This window comes from Stegostoma tigrinum, chromosome 1 (assembly GCF_030684315.1).
Source record: "Stegostoma tigrinum isolate sSteTig4 chromosome 1, sSteTig4.hap1, whole genome shotgun sequence".
In the NCBI taxonomy this organism is placed as follows: domain Eukaryota; kingdom Metazoa; phylum Chordata; class Chondrichthyes; order Orectolobiformes; family Stegostomatidae; genus Stegostoma; species Stegostoma tigrinum.
The window spans coordinates 117,672,827-117,693,721 of NC_081354.1; the positions used below are offsets into that span (position 1 = coordinate 117,672,827).

The window sequence follows — 20,895 nt, forward strand, 5'->3', positions numbered from 1 at the left end:
AGGAACATCTTGAAGAGGAAAGATGGGAAGAGAGATTTCACAGGAGAATTCCAGAGTGTAGGACCTTGCTGGCTGAAGGCACAGCCACCAAAGGTGGAATAATTAAAATCAAGGATTTGATTGGGAGGAATGCTCTTGACTGGGAGGGTTATGGTGCACATTACCAAGACAGGGGAGAGAGCAAGCTTGTACCCCAATCAGTTGTACTAGACAATGTCAGCAAAGCAATGGACAGTTGGCATGGTGACAGTATACCCCAACACTCAGCATACTGAACAGACTTCTCATGCAATCATCGCAGCTTCTGTTTCTTATTCATTAATTACTGAATAGATCATGAGATAGAGATTATCATATAATCATTTTTTCTTCATTTTTTTGATATCGATGACATCAAGCAGACTGCATTTATTAACTCAAAGGGAACAAAGCTGTGCCACGGCCCATTGCACACTGGACTGAAAAGTATGTGGCTGCAGTATCATTGTGTGCACTAATCATTTTTATGATGACTTACGTCCTCTAAAAGAATGATGTGTGACAACAAAATAATGGGAGAACTGGGGAAAATAATTCCCCACATATGTATTTTGGAATTAATCTGGCTATTAGGAAATATTTATCACTCTATGCAACATGTTACCATTAATTCATAAATATGGATGGTCCACACTCTTTCATCAGGGAGAACAATAAGTCCAAGAACAGGGAGCTTATTTCTACTCAGAGTGCATTAGACAGTGTTTAGAATACAGTAATAGATCACTCATCCAAGAAGTCCATGTCAAGTCGGTAATCCATGAGTGTCGTCCCACCCTTCATCACCTGACCTGTCCATGTTCCCTCTGTTCATTTCTCCCTCATCTGCTTACCAAGCTTCCCATTGAATGCATCTATTCTAACCACCTCAACTACTCCTTGTCAGGGTGATTTCCATTCTAACCACTATGTAAGGAAGTTTCTCCCTATCTTACCACTAGATGTACTGAAGAATATCTCATATTCAGTCTCACTAGCTTGTGAAAGCACCTTTTCTTCATTTATCCCATCATCAACTTAAAGACTTCAACCCCTCAGTCTCATTCTCTCTCAAAAAGAGAGTTGCATAGTTAACTTTTTTTACCTCTGCTCAACATAATCCCCCAACTCCCCATCACCGCGCCCCCCCCCCCCCCGGCCTGGTCTTCTCTCACTAGCTTTAAAATTGACACTAGGTGAGAAGTGACCTTTTATTGCCTGTAATTGGCCAATTAAGGGAATCAATTGGGGGATACCCAAGATCCGCTCTTGACTCTGTCTTAAATTTTCAGACAGGTTAAGGCAGGCAGGGAGGCTCCAGAAAATACCCCCGGGAAAGTTGATGTGCCCCTGACTACAAATCCACCCCTACAATGGAAGCTGTAAAATTGTACCCCTGATGTGGGTTGATATGAGCTCTACTGTGACAATGTTCAATGAGAAGCTGTGTTTTGTGCGTCAAAAAGTGATCAGGAGTGGGCTTTAAATCTGCTGAAGACTGAGAATCACACAATAGCTATCTGCAAGCTGTAGGCCACATATAGGATGTGAACACTGTGCATGTCTGTCCATTTGTCATCCTGTCCCAGGTAACAGCAGAACCACTAACTTTGTCTATTCCCACTACATCATTGGCCTGGGCCTTTGCCTCTTCATATCTAACTGGCTGGCTCTGAGTACATGAGCATCAGGGCCCCTCAACATGAGGAGATTCTAGCCTACATCAGGAGGAGGGAATATAATGGCTGGATCATTCTTACGTATCCCCACAAATATCCAAAGCAAAATTCACAGGGCAACAGAAGCAACGTCAGCAAAATTGTGAAGCAGTCTCACTGGAAGCAATTAGTCTACATGCCACCTTGCATAATATTTTCACTTTGATAAAAATGCTGCGCCATAGACCTGAAATGCTAATTCGGTTACTCTCCACAGATATACTTGAGCTGATGAATATTTCCAGTGCTTTTTTTGCTTTTAATTTAAATACTAGTTGACATGGAACATCCTTTTGCCTGTTATTTGCACAGCCTCATTTCATCGCATACCTTTTGTCCACCTATCCCATTAAAATGGGAGCAAATGTATTGATCTGAATTGCAAAATGTCCAACAAAGTTCTTAAACGTGTTGTCACCTCCCATACCTGTGCCCTGTTTTCCCAGAACTTCCTACTTGAATCTTTCCAATCAATTTTGTGCCCCTGCCACAACAGTGAAGTAACGCTCATCAAACTCAGAAGTGACGTGTTATTTGACTGTAGCAAAGATAAACTATCCCTCCACATCCTACCCTATACCACAGGTCCTATTTTCTACATTTTCTCAAACACTGTCCCTTCAAACACTTTTCCCCTGTTTTCCAGTCGAGGGGGGCTGCTCTCACTGGGGAGTCCATTCTTCTCAATCTAGTCATAGCTGGAGAACGACCTGCAATAGATTCAATTCCCTCTCTAACACCCTCACCTCCCAGAGGAATCTCAATTTCATATGGGTGATTAATCCATAAATTTGCTGACTGCACAACGTGCCACAAATATCAGATCGGACAGAAAAAGTTCTCCAAATTCCATCTCTACTTCACCTTTGCTATGAGAAGGGTCAGAAGATGCTTTGAGTTTCTTAACCCTTACCCCAGTTCACACCACTAATTTTTTTTTTGCCCCTGCATGGCAACATCTGTCCATGGTTTATTTATGATGTGAAGGTGCCAGTGTTGGATTTGGGTGGACAAAGTCAGAAGTCACATGACACCAGACTAAAGTCTAACCGGCATATTTGAAATCACTAACTTTATGTGAAATCACAAGTTTGCAAAGTGACACCCCTTCATCAGGTGAAGTGAGAAGGGAGCACACAGAGTACAGAATTTATAGGCAGAGAGATCAAGGGCAGAGCGATCGAAAGATCATGCGAATTGTGAGAGCAGAGTGTCGAATAACAAATCCCTGCAGGTGATCCAAAGTGTTAGACCATGTAAGTAAAAATGAACAACAAGCAAAGGATAACCTGTAATCCAATTAAATGAGACAGAGAGATAATTACAAAAAATTAAAAATAAGGTGATGCTGGAGAGAAACCAAATGACTGGAACAACATGAAATCCCTTTGCTTGTTATTCCGCTGTTGACACTTTACTCACGCTAACACTTTGGATCACCTTCAGGGACTTATTATTTGATACTCCACTCACACCATTTGTTTGACGTTTTAATTTCTCTGCCCATAAATTCTGGATCTGTGTGCTTCTCTCTCACTTCACTTGACAAAGGGGCTACATTCCAAAAGCTTGTGATTTCAAATAAATCTGTTTTACTGTAACCTGGCATCATGTGATTTCTGACTTGGATCACTTATGACATGTCCCAATTCATTGTGACCCAACAAGGGACTTTCACTGTAGCTTTCATCCACATACTGTCTCTTGGCACGAACAACTGAAAAAACGGTCAGTTTCCACTATACACTAGTAACACCAAACTCTCCATTTCAAACACCTTCTTCAACCTCTCCGCTGCATTTAAATGATCAAACTGCCTGCTTAACATCCAATATCATATGAGCAAAACCTTACTCCAACTTAACACCAGGAAAATTTGAACTATAGGAACGGGGCATAGTAGTGTATAATGTTTCATATCATGAAAGGAATACAGTGCGGCTCTCCAGGGATAGGCATTAGGGCCATTTCGTTTCTTAAAGTGTATCAATAATTTTGTTAAAATTCATTCACAGAATGAGGGTGAAACTGGCTAGGCCAGCATTTATTGACAATCCCTAATTTCCCCAGACGGCAGTTGAGAGTCAACCACATTGTGGGTTGGCAGTCACACACAGACAGACAAGGTAAGGACAGTAGTTTCCTTCCCTAAAGTACATTAGTGAACTAGATGGGTTTTTCCCCAACAATCGACAATGGATTTGAGATCATCATTAGATGCTTATTTCCAGATTTTTAGTAGATTCAATTTCCACCATCTGTCGTGCTGTGATTTGAACCCAGGTCCCCAGAACATTATCTGGGTCTATGGATCAACAGTCCAGCAATAATACCACTAGGCCACTGCCTCCCCTAAATCTAGATTGGGGTGTACAGCCCACAATCCCAAAATTTACAGATCACAAAAAACTCAGAAGTTGAATCAGTTTCAGCTATTGGAGGTCTGATTTTTCAGTTTTGAGTGCTTTTAGTAAAAGGTACAAGGGGAAAGTCCTGAAGATTCATTGATGTAGAGGAACAGGATAAGGGATGGAAAGACAAAACAAGAGGGCATGGAAAGAAATGCAGGGCATTAGTGATAAAGAGTAAGAAATAGCTAGGCCACACAATCAGCAAAGATTAAGAAAAAGGCTTTGAGGTGGCAATGTGGCACAGTGGTTTGCATTGCTGCTTCATACCACCAGGCATCTGGGTTTCATCCCAGCTGTGGGCTGTGTGGAGTTTGCACATTCTCCCCATGTCTGTGTGAGTTTCCTCTGGGTGCTGCTATTTCCACCCACAGTCCAAAGATGTGCAGTTTATGTAGATTAGCCATCCTATCCTGAGACTATGACCCTTACTTCTAGATTACCCAACCAGGGAAGATGCGCTCCATGCATTTGTCCAGGCCTGTTAGAATTTTATAATTTCCAATCAAAATTCCCTTTCATCCTTTTAAACTTTCATGAATATTGGCCCAGTTGAAACAATTTCTCCTCATATGACAGTCCCGCCAACCCTGGTATCATCCGGGTGAACCTTTGCTGCATTCCCTCTGGCCAGTATACACAGTCTTTGGCAGGGAGACCAAAACTGCGCACAACCATCTCACCAGGGTCCTGTATACCTCGTATGGCATCCCTGCTTCGGACCTCAAATCATTTTGCAACCAACGCCAATATATCACTTGCCTTCTTAACTGGTCAACAAGGATATGCAGATTCCTTTGCATATCCAAACTTCCAAACATATCACTATTTAAATAATATTCTTCTTTTCAGTATATCACACTGAAGCATAAAACTTCACAGTTATCCACAATATACTGCTTCTGCGATGTGTTTTCACACACAACCTGCCTAGAAGCCTCCTTCTTGCATCATCATCACAATCCCACCTCATCTCGGGTCATGACCAAACTTGGAAATTTTGTGATAATAAAATGTGAGGCTGGATGAACACAACAGGCCAAGCAGCATTTCAGGAGCACAAAAGCTGACGTTTCGGGTCTAGACCCTTCATCAGAAATTTTGTATCTGGTTTCCTCACACTGAGTTTATAACAATCATGAATAGCTGAGGCCCAGCACTGACCCCTGCATGACACCACCAATCACCACTTGGAAAGATTTATTTCAACTGTGTTTCTGGTTTGTCAATCAATTCATAATCCATGCCAGAATGCTGCCCCCAATCCAACATGCTTTAATTTTGCCTGTTACCCACTTTTGTGGATCCTTATCAAAATTGTCCTTGAAATTAAAATGCACCACACCGACAGGCTTCTTTTATCTGTGAAATAAATCCTAAAGGGGTTGCAGAAAGAGAACTGCCTGGGTTTATAAATGTACACAACATTGAGGTTTTCAGGGCAGGTGAGGGAAATAGTTACTGAGGCACATGGAATCTTCGGATTCTTAAAAGAGAGTGAATATAAAATCAAGGAGGTCATGGTGAACCTTTACAACAAAAACCTTTATAACAAAAAACTGACCCAGCTGGAGTACTGTGCCAAATGCTAGGCATCAAACTTTGGGGATCTCATACAAACCCATAAAATTCTATCAGGATTCGACAGGGTGGACGAAGGAAGGATCGGGGCGGGGGAGTCCAGAACCATGGGTTACAGTTGAAAGTTCCGGGGTAAACCATGTAAGGACTGAGGTGAGGAGACATTCCTGCGCCATTCACTATTACAGAAAGCTGTCAAACCCGAAACATTCAAGAAGGAGTTAATTATAGCCCTTGGACCTAAAGGAATCATTGGATGTGGGGAAGAAGTGGAAACAGGCTCTTAAATTTGGAGCGTCTGCTAAGCAGACTTCTTCAAAATAAATCAGGATTTTAAAAACGAAAATCGAACAACACATTTCTCCCTTCCCCCAACAGAATGCAATCTTCTTACTTTTCACTGCTACTTTCTGCTGAATCTGTATCGGTGACTCCCTCCTCGCCGATGTTGGGCAAAGTGAAGGGATGTTGCTTGTTGGACAGTTTCCACGTAACGCTATCCTCAACCGAGTATACCGGGGACCTTCCCGTGCCAGAAATGATACTGTTGTTTGATCCGGTCGGAGATGGCATGGTTTTCACTGCATTTAAACTGGCCAGGCCGGAGCTCGGAGCTGCCCGGACTGCTATCTGACTTGCAGTCCCTACACTCAGGCCAGCTGACTTGGGCACAGAAGCTGACGCTGGAAAAGAGGCGCTGCTGTTTTTAACAGTGACAGGGCTGCCCGGAGCAGAGCCACTTCCAGAAAGTCCAGAGGCTTTCCCTGAGACACCGGACAAAGATGAAGATACCGATATCGCCGATGGTCCATGAGGTGTTGCTGACTGTCCACTATTTGAGGAACCAGCTGGCGGGATTACAGGAGAAGCGGAAGTCTTGAAAATATTTGCAAATATGGTTCCCAGGTCCAGCACTGCAAGCTTCATTTTTTTTGTTGTCAAACGCACTTAAAACATGCCAGCTTGATCAGCCTCAGGACCCCAGGCAACTGTATCGCCAGGCACTTAAGAAATTTGATACGATCTGACTTTCCCATTAAGAGGAAAGTAAGTTTTCTTTAGAAATCAGTCTTGAAGATATTCTCCCAGAGACGGGGAGGCTTTCTATTTCTCCGCTAACTGTAGCCGTTGCCAGTACACTACACTATATGATTGAAGAGTCAGTCCAGTCTTGTTTGTCAGCTTGACGGTTTGTCTGCTGTTCTACTGCAGATGAAGAAATAGCTGCAACTCTCCAGCTTGCTCGGCTGCTCGTAAAGTAATAATTCTCTTAGAAGACAAGAACAAAAGATTGCCATCAAAAACAGAGTTGGCTGGCTCGCAGACTTGTCAGGTGACAACAGCAGTCCAGGTTGCTACGCAAAACAAAACCCTTACTCCTGGTTGGTCTATTACCAATGGCTGAAGGGTGGTTCTTATTTACCGTGTGAGGAAACAGATTTCACTGAAACCGTGAAAGGTTTGATGTCGTACGGGGAAGGCACTGAATGCATGTTCCAGTGTTTGACTTCTCATTACACTGATTTTGCACTGACTTTTATTTTTAAAAATACTGCCTTGGAGTTTGCACTGTCATGGCAGAGCCTCCCCATCCCCTCAGCAAAGATGAGCGGCACCAGGCATTACCCCATGAACATTAAGTTGTGCAGCTTGCTGGATTATGGGCTCCTCAGTAGGTTAAGTTCAGGGAAGGAGCCACTGAAGAGATACAGAGATAACAAAGTGCAGAGCTGGATGAACACAGCAGGCCAAGCAGCATCTCAGGAGCACAAAAGCTGACGTTTCGGGCCTAGACCCTTCATCAGAGAGGGGGTTTGGGGAGAGGGAACTGGAATAAATAGGGGGAGGCGGACCGAAGATGGAGAGTAAAGAAGATAGGTGGAGAGAGTATAGGTGGGGAGGTAGGGAGGGGATAGGTCAGTCCAGGGAAGACGGACAGGTCAAGGAGGTGGGATGAGGTTAGTAGGTAAATGGGGGTGCGGCTTGGGGTGGGAGGAAGGGATGGGTGAGAGGAAGAACCGGTTAGGGAGGCAGAGACAGGTTGGACTGGTTTTGGGATGCAGTGGATGGGGGGGAAGAGCTGGGCTGGTTGTGTGGTGCAGTGGGGGGAGGGGACGAACTGGGCTGGTTTAGGGATGCAGTAGGGGAAGGGGAGATTTTGAAACTGGTGAAGTCCACATTGATACCATATGGCTGCAGGGTTCCCAGGCGGAATATGAGTTGCTGTTCCTGCAACCTTCGGGTGGCATCATTGTGGCAGTGCAGGAGGCCCATGATGGACATGTCATCTAGAGAATGGGAGGGGGTTTCAGCTTTTGTGCTCCTGAGATGCTGCTTGGCCTGCTGTGTTCATCCAGCCTCACATTTTATTATCTTGGAATTCTCCAGCATCTGCAGTTCCCATTATCTCTAATATGATTTGTGATCTTGGATTCTCCAGCATCTGCAGTTCCCAGTATCACTAAAGAGATACAATCGGGCAGTGGGAAGGGGCTCACAGCTTACAGCTGTGAGCCCTGAAGGGACATTCAGTAGAATTCTGTGAAACTGAGACCATACTGTAGAGTGTTGTTTACCAGACCCTCCTTTCCCCATCCCTTCAGCCCTCAAAACCAATATTAAATGATTCCCTTTCCTCTTAGAATGTGACTCAACGATGGGGAAATAAAATCTCACTATTTCTCAAATGATCGATCATAACAAACACTCACTCATTTCATGTAATAAGAAAATGAATGTGGTAATTAACAATTTTACACTCTTAACATCTGGTGCCAGCTTCACTGTGATAAATGGGCTTGAAATAGAACGCAGTGGAGGTTTACAGTGTGACCTTTAGCTGAAGGAACTGAACTAAAGAACTGCTCATCTTTCAGGGTATTTCATTTCAGACAGCAATACTATCACCTGCAAAGAAAAGGCATAATGGAAGATGAGATGGATGAATAGTAGCCGGAATAATTTGCTTTCTTTAATTATGGAGTCTTCATTTAGCAGCTTGTTTGTAATTGAATCAAGCCACTTTTTGCTTAGCATGCTGGAGTCAAGCTCTATCATACAATAATACATGAAAAATGTTTAATTTTGATGAGAGGATGAATTACTTCTGTTGAGAACCAAGAGGTTAGATTGATAGCAGACTTTTCAGAATCAGTGGAAGAGGATGTGTTTGCAGGAATTACATATGGGAACAGAAACACCAATCAGCCCCAAAACTCTAACATTTTTCTTCAGGTCTTTCACTTGGCAGCCAAGGCATTTGTCTGAATCAGGAAGTAGTCCCATTAATATAAACAAATTGTATAAAGAACAAAGAGCAGTACAACACAGGAACAGCCCCTTTGGCCCTCTGCGTCTGTGCCGTCATATTTTGTCCTTCCATGTTAAAACTCTCTTCACTGATAGGATCTGTGTCCCTCTATTCCCTTACTATTTATGCATTCATCCAGATGTTTCTTGAAAGCTGCTATTGTGTCTGCTTCCTCCACCTCGTCTGGCAGTACGTTCCAGGCACTCACCACCCTTTCTGTGAAAGATTTGCCTCGCACAAATCTCTTAAACACCCCCCCTTGTGGGTTGAACCTGTGTCCCCTAGTAATGGACCCTTCCATACTGGGAAAAAGTCTCATACTTTCCGAGTTATTCATGACGTTCACAATCTTATACATTTCTATTAGGTCATCCCTCAACCTCCTGTGTTCCAGTCAAAACAAACCCAATCTATTCAAGCATTCTTCATAGCTAAAATCCCCCATATCAGGCAACATCCTGGTAAACCTTTTCTGTACCCTCTCCAAAGCATCCACATCCTTCTGGTCGTGCGGTGAATAGAACTGTATGCAATATTCCACGTGTGACCTAACTAAAGTTCTATAAAGCTGCAGCATAACTTGCCTATCATTATACTCAATGCTATGATGTGTATAGAATCCCAATAATATTTTAATAGTAGAAGTTGCTGGAGAAATTCAGCAGGTCCGGTAGCATCTGTGAAGAGAAAACAAAGTTTATGTTTTGAGTCCAGTGAGCCTTTTTCTGAACTTGGACTAACTATGAATAAACCTGTTCAATCAGAGGTTCCCAGCTCCATTAAAATATTTAAATTGCCAACCTGTATCTTGTCCAGTATCCATCAAACCTGCAACTACTTCCTATTTTGATCTTTTTGGCATTTTACCTGACCACATGCCATCTGTGTTTGAGAATTAAAATTCACCCCATCAATCTACATAATAACTAACCCTTAAAAAAGTTTGTAACAGCCCAAATTGCTTGTGAATCAGCATTACCAATACAAGAACAATTAAGATATGCTGACCTTACCAACAGTGTTCACATCTATGAATGAATACAAAAAGACATTGATGCGACAATAATCATGTTCTCTTGGTATGTTTTAATCTAAAAATCCATTTGGTGAAAGAATGTATGAGAGTTGTTTTTTTTTGTTCAAGGGATGTGAATTTTAGTAGGGCCAGTATTTGCTTCCCATTCCATTATTGTCACTGAGAAGGTATTGGTGAGCTACCTTCTTGAAATGCGGCAGTCCATGTTGTTGTGACCTAATTCGGAAAGTGTGCTGATTCTCAAGCCCCACTAATCCCACAGCTGCCACAAAGACTGTGTTTCCATGCTGTATATCTCTATGACTCTACTTAATCAAAGTACAGAAACAATCAATTTACCGGTCTGATCTGGTTAACAGAAAATACGGACAAAGTTCTTATACTCAACAAGAACCGTTCTTTATTATAGGTAGTGAATTCTAAGCATAAGTGAATAGCTGTAAACTAGCAACATATGACTATTAAATAAAACTCTCACACCCTATGAAAATTCACACACACACACACGCACACACACACATTGGTGTTATCAGGGAGAAAAAGTACTGGGGAAGCACTGTTCAATAGCTCCAGTTTAAGGCTTAGATAATGTGATTCCTTTCCTTCCCTAGACTTTCCTTTCATCAATGTCCTTCCTTGGAAATTCTCAATTCTTTGCCAAAGACACTACATTTGATGCATTAACTGTTCTGTTCCAAGTCATTGGTTAGAGGCAACAGCTTTTAACAAATAGTGGGAAAGAGTAACTAACTGTCTCCAGGCTTGAGTTAATTTGCTTCAGAGAGTTATAGAGACCAACCCTGCTTCTCCAATCTTAACTTCTGCTCCTGTATCTCTTACACACACCAGCTACCGAGGAACCCGTTAGAGATTTGTCATGAAGCTAATGACCTCTCGCAGCCACAGCTAATCAGAGCTACACAAACCAATCAGCCAACTCTTGCCAGCTGAATCTCACGCTGCATATAGACCCAGTGCTTTGATGTCTTATCTCAATTCCCCCACTGTTTGCAGTGGCCACAGTGTAAACACAACTCCCAATTAGTTCCCATGACTTATTAGCAAAATTTCAGCATTTCTTTCCATAGTCTAGATTTAAATTGATTCTTTTTCCATTTGACTACAATCAAAAATACAGAGAAAAAATGTAGTCTTTACAATGTAGACCCACAAATCTGTTGGGGAGGCAGTTACAGGATTTTGTCCAAGTCACTCACAGTGCCAGGGTCCTGGCTTCAATTCGTCAGGCAACTGTGTTGAGTTTACATGTGCTCCCCACATCTGAGTGGAGTTCCTCCTGATGCTCCAGTTCTTCTCACAGCCCAAAGATGTGTAGGTTAAGTGGATTGGCCATGCTAAATTGACGGTAGTGTTCAGGGTGTCCAGGTTAGAGGAATTAGCCTGTGGAAATGTAGGGTTACAGGGATAGGGTGGGTTGGGTAGAATGTTCTTCAGAGGTTCAGTGTGGACTCAGTTGGCTGAATGGCCTGCTTCCACACCATAGGGATTCTATGATTCTGTGACAGAGATGGAACAGTGATGTATTTCTAACTCAGGATGGTGATTGTCTTGGAGAAAAACTTGTAGATGGTAGTTTTCTCATGTATTTGCTGTCTTTGACCTTCTAAATGGTAATGGACATGGGTATTGAAGGTGCTATCCAAGGATTGTTGGTGAATCTCTGCAGTGTCTCTTGTAGATAGTGTTTAATGTCAGTGGTGGAGGGAGTGTGTGTCTGTGAATGTGATGCCAATAAACTGGGTTGCTTTGCCCTGGATGGTATCAATCATCTTGAGTGTCATGGACCTGCAATCATCCAGGAAAGTGGAGGTATTGCAATACACTCCTGAGTGACATGTAGATAGTAGACAAGCTTCAGGAAGTTAGGAGATGAGTTACTCATTATAGGATTCCTGGTTTCTGACCCATTGTGAAGCTGAAGTATTTATATGTACAATTGTTACGTGGTTATATTCAAAGAGTTAAGTTGAGGCTGTCTTGGTACATTGGTAGTGTCTTCTTGACCCAGGGGGATATCATAACAAAAACCTACACATCTTCACTTACCTACACAGTCTCAATACATTTCTTTTCATAGTATTTTGATAAATTCTAACTATTTTTATATGAACTCAAATGAACCCCTGCCACTGTCCATCATCTGCTATACCACCAAATCAATTAATATGCAAGTCACATAGAAGATGAACTGATGGATTAATTTGTTTATTTTGAAAACAGCGTAGAGAGAACTCATCACTGAAAAAGACTGTTAGGAGTGGTAAATGCTGGATGACTAGAGAAATTGAGCCTCTGGTCAGGAAAAAAACAGAGGCATATGTCAGGTGTAGACAGCTAGAATCGAATGAGTCCCTCCAGGGGTATAAAGGCGATAAGATTATACTCAACTGTGAAATAAGGAGGGCAAAAAGGGGACATGAGATAACTTTGGGTTTGGCAAATAGAGTTAAGGAATCCAAAGAGATTTTACAAATACATTAAGAACAAAAGGATAACTAGGGAGAGACTAGGGCCCCTTAAAGACCAACAAGACTATCTATGTGCGGAGCTGCAGGAAATGGGTGAGATACTAGAGGAGTATTTTGCTTCAGTATTTACTGAGGAGAAGGGCATAGAAGCCAGAGAACTTGGTGAAACAAATAGTGATATCTTGAAAAGTATGCACATTTTAGAGGAGGAGGTGCTGTACTTCTTAAAACGCATAAATGTGGGTAAATCTCTGGGACCTGTTCAGAACTTTATGGGAAGCTAGGGAAGTGATGACTGGACCCCTTGCTGAGATATCCATACAATTGATAACCATGGGTGAGGTGCGGGAAAACTAGAGTAGCTGATGTGCCATTATTTAAAAAAGGTGGTAAGGTAGAGCTAGGGAACTATAGGCCAATGAACCTAATGTCAGTGGTAGGAAAGTTATTGGAGAACATTCTGAGAGACAGGATTTACATGTATTTAAAAAGACGCAGACTGATTGGGGATAGTCAACATAACTTTGTGCGTGCAAAATAGTATTTCACCAACAAAGAAGGCAGAGTCTAAATGGACTTCAGCAAGGCATCCAACAGGTTCTGCATGGTAGACTGATTAGCAAGGTTAGATCACATGAAATCCAGCAAGACCTAACCATTTGGACACAAAATTGGCTCAAAGATAAGAGACAGAGGGAGGTGGTGAATGGTTGCTGTTTGGACTGGAGGCCTGTGACCAGTGGTGTCCCACAAGGATTGGTGCTGGGTCCATTGCTTTTTGTTATTTATATAAATGAGTTGGATAGGATTATAGGAGGAATGGTTAGTAAGTTTTCAGATGACATCAAGATTGGTGGTGCAGTAGACAGAGAAGAAGGTTATCTCAGAGTACAATGGCACCTTGATCAGATGGACTGATAGGCTGTATAGTGGCAGATGGAGTTTAATTTAGATAAATCTGAGGTGTTGCATTTTGGTAAGGCAAATCAGGGAAGGATTTATACACTTAATGATAGCGTCGTGAGGAGTGTTGCCGAACAAAGAGACCTTGAGCCAGGAAGCCTGGGTTCAAGTCTTGCCTAATCCAGAGGTATATTTTCTAGTCAGGTTATGAGAGAAGATATCCCACACAGCCACCAATAAACTCATGATAACACACTGAAGTTCTGAACTTGTAATTTTTAGTTTTGCCTTGTACTTGTTATAAATAAATATCTATGAGAAGTTGGTGGTGTCATTGATAATTAAAAATGTTTATCACTCAATTAGTAGGGAAAACACTATTGCTGTCAACTCCCATGTAATGGCCCAATTTAGAATGGGCTCTTAGCTCTGACAACTAGAAAAGCATACAACAAGGGCAGCTGAAAAGAGGACTTTTAAAACTGTTTACTATTATACCTTTCCAAATCCATCAAACAAATGTGTTTAAGTTGCTGCCCAGTTTCATGGAGACAAGCCATCTGAAATAGAAAGATTTATGTTGTGTACATTTGGATTGCTATAGCATCTGAGTAAAGGAATTAAACCTAAGGCTAACACTGTAATCACAATTTAAACAGAAAGAAAAGTGATGTCACAGCAGCAGGCACATCCTAATGGCCCGAAATAAATGAATATTTACACCCAGCAGTATAGCTTTAAAGCTTTAGATATGATCTGATAGCAACACAATGTCATTAGGTTACAAAGCTTTTGTTTTATGCATGTAAAGGCTTGTTACATAAAGTAATGCACACAAGATCTATCATTGAGTTTGACATTTAAAGGAGGCATTTTTTAAGGGAGGCTTTGGAAGTTCTAACATTCTGTGTGTTATGTCTGCTGTTTGCTTCATTGAGTTACAAATTTGCAATTATTTGTTATTCGTTCCTTATCACCACTTTCATATATAGGGGTGTAAAATTGCGGTTTTGACAGGCAGGAGCTTTGGAGAAAGAGTGGAGAAACTGCGAGAAATTTGATAAACCTTTCAATTGACTGTTTTCAGTGCTGTAAGATTCTACAACTACATGATTACAGATTACAGATTTAGTCAGCAGCCAAATTATTTATCCATCAGTATTTTTTACCTAACATTTGTATTATTTTACAATTTATGTACAGGCCAACAAAATAATCAAATAAGCAAATGCAATCAATTTTCTGGGGTCACAATCAAAGGTCAGGACTTTTAGCAACCTCTGAAAATTGCTCAGTAAATGTCACTGTCTTTTCTGTTTAATTACAATCATTCATTCTATCTCACATTCATGCCCATTTCAATTTCCTCTCTAATTCTAAGGTCAGTAGCAATCCATTCCTCACAAATGCATGCATATTAGATTTTCAAAGATAATTATTAAAAATTATCTAAGGGATTTTTTCACCTTCTGCTTTCAGTGGTTGTGATGATCTTTGGCCCAGAAACATTATATATTAAGGAAATTTAGTAATTTCTTTACAAGTGGAATATGTAATAAATTTCTATTTATTCATGTGAAGCAGAAATCCGTGGCTAGGTCAGTGTTTAATCCACTTCTGTGAGTTGCCTTCTATGGTCACCACAGTCCTTGGGATTTACGAGCACTAACCACGCAGTTAGCAACAGTGATCCTCGAATGATAATATATTTCAAGTCAGGACAGAGAGTTGCTTTCAGGGCAACTTGGCTATCTTTGTCCTTGGAGATAGTAGATGCTGTAGATTTGGAATGTACTATTAGAGGTGAGTGCTGTAATGCATTTTGTACATAGTACACACTGCTCACACTGTGCCATCTTCCTTTGTGCTAAGCATGATGTCAAAAGGCAGAGAGGTTACCTCTAAATCAAGGGCACATATTCGCATCTAACCATTTTTGCCCATTTTTGGACCAGGCCAGTAGTGACATAAGGAAACAAGTAGCTCTGGTAGAATCCAAACTTAGTCAATGAGCAGGTTATTTGTTTGCAAGTACTCCTTGAGAGCCCCTTCCATCACTTTACTGATTAAGGTAAGTAGATTGATAGACCGTATTTGGCCAAGTTGGATTTCTCCTGCTTTCAGAACCTATTTTGTCAATTTTCCACATTGTCAGGTAAATGCCAGTATTTTAACTCATAGCTAGTGGCATGGCACATTCTGGAGCACAAATCTTCAGTGTATCACAGGAATGTTGCCAGGGCCCACATATTGTGTAGCATCCAGTCATAGTATCATAGATCATAGAATCCTTACAGTGTGGAAGCAGGCTATTCAGCCTATCAAGTCCATACCAACCCTCTGACCAGCATCCCACCCAGATCCACCTATCCCTGTATTTCACACCCTGGACATGTTGGGCAATTTAGCATAGCCAGTCGACCCAATCTGCACATCTTTGGACTGTGGAAGGAATCAGACTGCACGGAGGGAAACCCAGGCAGACGCGCGGAGAATGTGCAAACTCCACACAGACAGTCACCTGGGGATGGAATCAAACCCGGGTCCCTGGCGCTGTGAGGCAGCAGTGCTAACCACTGAGCCACCGTGCCAGCTCAGTCCGTCCAGCCATTCCTTAGCGTCATGTGGAGTGAATCAAATTGGTTGAAGCCTGCAATGCTGGAGGAGGCCAAAATGGATGATTTTTAAAAACGTTTGAAAAAGATTTTTAAGAGTCTACATAAATTGTCAAGGGATTAACTGCATTGTTTCTTGGATAACAGAATATACTGATTCATATGTCCCAGTGACCCTTGTAACAACAGGGATTTACTTGAGAACATAAGTTGTGTGGCTGGCAGAACTGTAGACAACTAAGAAGCAACAACAGGGGAAGAAAGAGATGGCATATTTACAAGGAGTTGTGTGTGTGAACCAATTAAAAGAACAGAAATAAAAGCAGATAGTTCTGGAGAAACTCGTCAGGTCTGGAGCGTTTGAGGAATGAGAACAAAACTTAATAGAATGAGTCTGATACGATCTTTCTTCAGAACTGAACAGTTTGCTGAAAACACATTAGGTCATAATTTGGGAATTGGGCAATTATACAACTATGCTGCAATTTTGCCAGAGCTGACTAGATCTTTTAAAAGCTGTGATGAAAAGAATCAGATACAAGAGTCTGTGTGGGATCTGTGCCATCAGGAGTACCTTGAACCTAACGCAGGAGATTCTGCAAGAATGGACAATTTGGGTGGTAAATCCATGGACTTGGCAGGAGTGGGGATCGCATTAAAGTTGTTTAAGAGCCAAAGATACTTGGTGAGAAATTGAGGGATCATAAATTTCAAAGGCCAAGTTAAAAATATAGTGAGAGAGAGTACATGCTGTGGGATGAGATAGAGAAGCTTAGGCTCTCGTGAGACAGTCTTTATTTTATATGTGCATCAAAATAAGATGTACATTAGTTAATACACCACTTGTCAATTAATGAAAAAAATAAACTCCTCTCACTTTCTTCAAATTAAAGGTGTGGACATGGGTACCCACATGGGCCCCAGTCGCAGCCATCTCTGTAGAGTATATGAAACATTCCTTGTTCCAGGCCTATTCAGGTCCCCACCACAACTCTTCCGCCGGTATATCAATGACATCATGAGTGCTACTTCTCTCTCCCAGAACTGGAAAAATTTATCACTTTCATTTCCGATTTCCACCCTGTTCTCACTGTCACCTGGTCCATCTCTGATTCTTCCCTTCCCTTCCCTTGCATTTCTGTTTCTATTTCTGAGGACAGGCTGACCACCAATATTCACTTCAAATCCACCAACTCCCACAATTACATCAACTATACATCTTCACACACTGCTTCCTGTAAGGATTCCATCTCATTCTCCCAGTTTCTCCGTCTCCATCACATCTGCTCCGTTGATGCCAGCTTCAACAAGGGGGCATCTGTAATGTCCACCTTTTTCCCTCTTCCAAGGATTGCCCACCACCATGATTGATAGACCCCTCAGTCGTGTAGGACCCAATTCCTACACTTCAGCCCTCATCCCCTTTCTTCCCTCCCAGAACGCTGATAGGGTCCCCTAGTCCTTACCTACCATCCCAGCTGCATCCACATCCATAGGATTATTGATCACTGTTTCCGCCTCTTCCAGCGGGATGCCACCACTAGACACGCATTCCCCTCCCCTCCCGTGTCAGCCATCCGCAAAGACCGGGACACCTTGGTCGAGTCCTCCTCAATTCCCAACATATCCTTCCAAATCAAGCAGGGGTTCACTTGCACATCTGCCAATGTGGTATATTGCATCCGCTCTACCCGTTGTTGCCTCCTCTACATTGGGGAAACCAAGCGGAGGCTTGGGGTCCGCTTTGCAGAACATTTCCGCTCGGTTCGCAACAAACAACTGCACCTCCCAGTCGCAAACCATTTCAACTCCCCCTCCCATTCCTCAGACGACATGTCCATCATGGGCCTCCTGCAATGCCACAACGATGCCACCGAAAGGTTGCAGGAACAGCAACTCATATTCCGCTTGGGAACCCTGCAGCCCAATGGTATCAATGTGGACTTCACAAGCTTCAAAATCTCCCCTTCCCCCACCGCATCCCAAAACCAGCCCAGCTTAACCCCGCCTCCCTAACCTGTTCTTCCTCTCACCTATCCCCTCCTCCTACCTCAAGCCGCACCCCCATTTCCTACCTACTAACCTCATCCCGCCCCCTTGACCAGTCGTCCTCCCTGGCCTGACCTATCCTGTCTCTACCTCCACACCTACACTCACCTCTACTGGATATATCCCCGCCTCTTTAACTTGTCTGTCTTGTCTCCACCTATCTTCTCCTTTATCCATCTTCGATCCGCCTCCCCCTCTCTCCCTATTTATTTCAAAACCCTCTTCCCCTCCACCATTTATGATGAAAGGTCTAGGCCCGAAACATCAACTTTCCTGTACCTCTAATGCTGCTTGGCCTGCTGTGTTCATCCAGCTCCACACCTTGTTACCTCAGATACTCACTGCCAGACTGACCGTGACCAAACCACGTAGCGTCATTGGCTGAGTCCTTTGACTGACTACTGCAGTACCCACTGACTGTAATCCCACTTTCACCCCACAAGGAACTGTTCCCTTTGACTATCACACATGGTAATTTACTTGAAGCTCATCCAGTGTGTTTGCCATGTAAATGACTGTCACATGCTGCAGACCTAACAGCAATGTAGCACAGCAGAATACAGTGACATGTCCATCCCTATCTGCTTGATAGGTTCATTGTTCAGTGTTCCCTGGCATTGCAAGCTGTCTGTCTATCCTGTTTTGCTAGGAAAGCAATGGAGGCAGCAGAGCTGGCATAGCCAAACTTGTGTGCCAAAAAATGCAATGCAACAAACCCAGAGACTGGAAGCCTATAGTCAGTGCCATTAATAGTGTGCACTAAAAAAGCAATACAAAGTATACAAAGCTGGCAGCTTCCAAGTAAGCAATAAAGTGAATGCCGAGAATGCCAGCAAAGGGCTATAAGATGCATGCATTAATATTAGTGCAATAACATCCTACATGGGTGCATGAGATGCATGTCTGTCCACGCACAAAGTGACCTAGCAGAAGCGTGCAAGTCATGGGTATCACTGTGTCCCATTGTGAAGGGTTGAACAGCTCTGAATTAGTCTGAGAACAGCATAATGATGGGTGAGGCTTGTGGTTTGCTGATACTAGTTTACATGTTTGAAGTATTTAGGAGGTTGGTGGCCATGGAACACACAGTGTGCCATTGCTCGGTGGCCAGGCCAATCATTTGAGACTTTATAAAGCTCTAGTTATGCCCCATTTAGAATACTGTGTTCAATTTTGGGCCCCACACCTCAGGAAGGACATACTAGCCCTGGAGCGTGTCCAGCGGAGATTCACACAGATGATCCCTGGAATGGTAGGTTTAACATATGATGAACGGCTGAGGATCCTGGGATTGTATTCATTAGAGTTTAGAAGGTTGAGGGGAGATCTAATAGAAACTTACAAGATATGGTATGGCTTAGAAAGGGTGGGCGCTGGGAATTTGTTTCCATTAGGCGGGGAGACTAGGACCCGTGGGCACAGCCTTAGAATTATAGGGGGTAAATTTAAAACTGAAATGAGGAGACATTTCTTCAGCCAGAGAGTGGTGGGCCTGTGGAATTCATTACCACGGAGCGCAGTGGAGGCCAAGACGTTAGATGCCTTCAAGGCAGAGATCGATAAATTCTTGATCTCACAAGGAATCAAGGGCTACGGGGAGAGTGCAGGGAAGTGGAGATGAAGTGCCCATCAGCCATGATTTAAATGGCGGAGTGGACTCGATGGGCCGAACGGCCTTACTTCCACTCCTATGTCTTATGGCCTTATGGTCTTATTTGGTGAGCCACAAGTATCCAGTACCTACTCTGATTTCTGTCTCGGGAATTTGCGCCATTCAGTTTCTTGCTGGAGGACAGGAGAATTGTAAGTGATGAGCTGTGGTCTTATTATGGTGAAAATGCGTGGAAATAAGGTATTGCTATTCAATGGTCAGATTCTAAAGACACCACTTAAGGCTTGTGTGAAAAGTCAGTACCAACACAAGAATCTGATCTTTTTAAATTCCCTCATATTTTCCCACCTTTCTTGCTAATTCTCACCTCACTAGAGAGAGGTACATTCTCCCCGAACAGCCTGCCATACCCCATGTTCTGCTAACAGATTCAGACCAGCTGGTTCTTCATTGAGTGATTGGTGTTAATGTGTTAAGCTATGTCAGCACCATTTCAATGAAGCTCCCCAAAGCAACCCTGTGTGCAATGATATTTGTTCACAGGGTTCCTGTGTAAATAGCCTGGAAGTGGCTTTACATTAGGTCTACTTGCTGCTGCTAATCTTTTGTTCTGGGAAACGTCAACCAAAGAGTCTTTTTCTAGGCTACAGAGAATGTGTACAGTAGGAATGCACTACAGAGAAAAAAAGGTGGAGATGGTTAACTAATTTTTTTTTGATTTCATTTGACTAAGCACACTGAATTTTAACAATTGCCAGTGGGAACCCAAACTGATGGTCTCTTTTTATCAATCAACTGTTGCAAAGCAGACTAAACCAGAACTATAACATTGAGTAGATTTTGCAGAGCTACACTCATGATCACCAAATAAGATATAGGTTACAAACTCATTTTGACATATGATAATGTTGTAATTGGTGAACCTTATACATAAAAGTTAAACATCTTTATGCTGCATTACTGTGTGCATTATTTAAACATTTAGTATAAAAACATTTTATTATTGTTTTTCACCATTTTGATTATGGTTTTTATCAGTTTGTTGATTAAAATTTCCACATTATATTTATTGATAAATTTGGCTACATCAAAATAGCTTCTTTATTACAACAAAAATGCATTTCCATTCTTAATAAGTGATTTTTGTCAGCTTTGT

General features: G+C 42.3%; 2 protein-coding genes across 3 annotated transcripts in view; one reads left to right on the forward strand and one right to left on the reverse strand.

Annotated features, from left to right (window-relative positions):
* LOC125452182 (protein FAM149A-like) overlaps nt 1-7,053 on the reverse strand; it is a 105,315-nt gene extending 98,262 nt beyond the window's left edge. For both annotated transcript variants that reach the window (XM_048530292.2, XM_048530283.2), the window contains exon 1: nt 6,120-7,053. In XM_048530292.2, coding sequence (XP_048386249.2) covers nt 6,120-6,652 — 533 coding nt within the window. In that variant the 5' untranslated portion in view covers nt 6,653-7,053. The remainder of the gene's footprint in view (nt 1-6,119) is intronic.
* Nucleotides 6,743-20,895, forward strand: part of LOC125452197 (small glutamine-rich tetratricopeptide repeat-containing protein beta-like) — a 118,317-nt gene continuing 104,164 nt past the window's right edge. The window contains exon 1 of the mRNA XM_048530321.2: nt 6,743-7,058. The gene's annotated coding sequence lies outside the window, so the exon portion shown is untranslated. The remainder of the gene's footprint in view (nt 7,059-20,895) is intronic.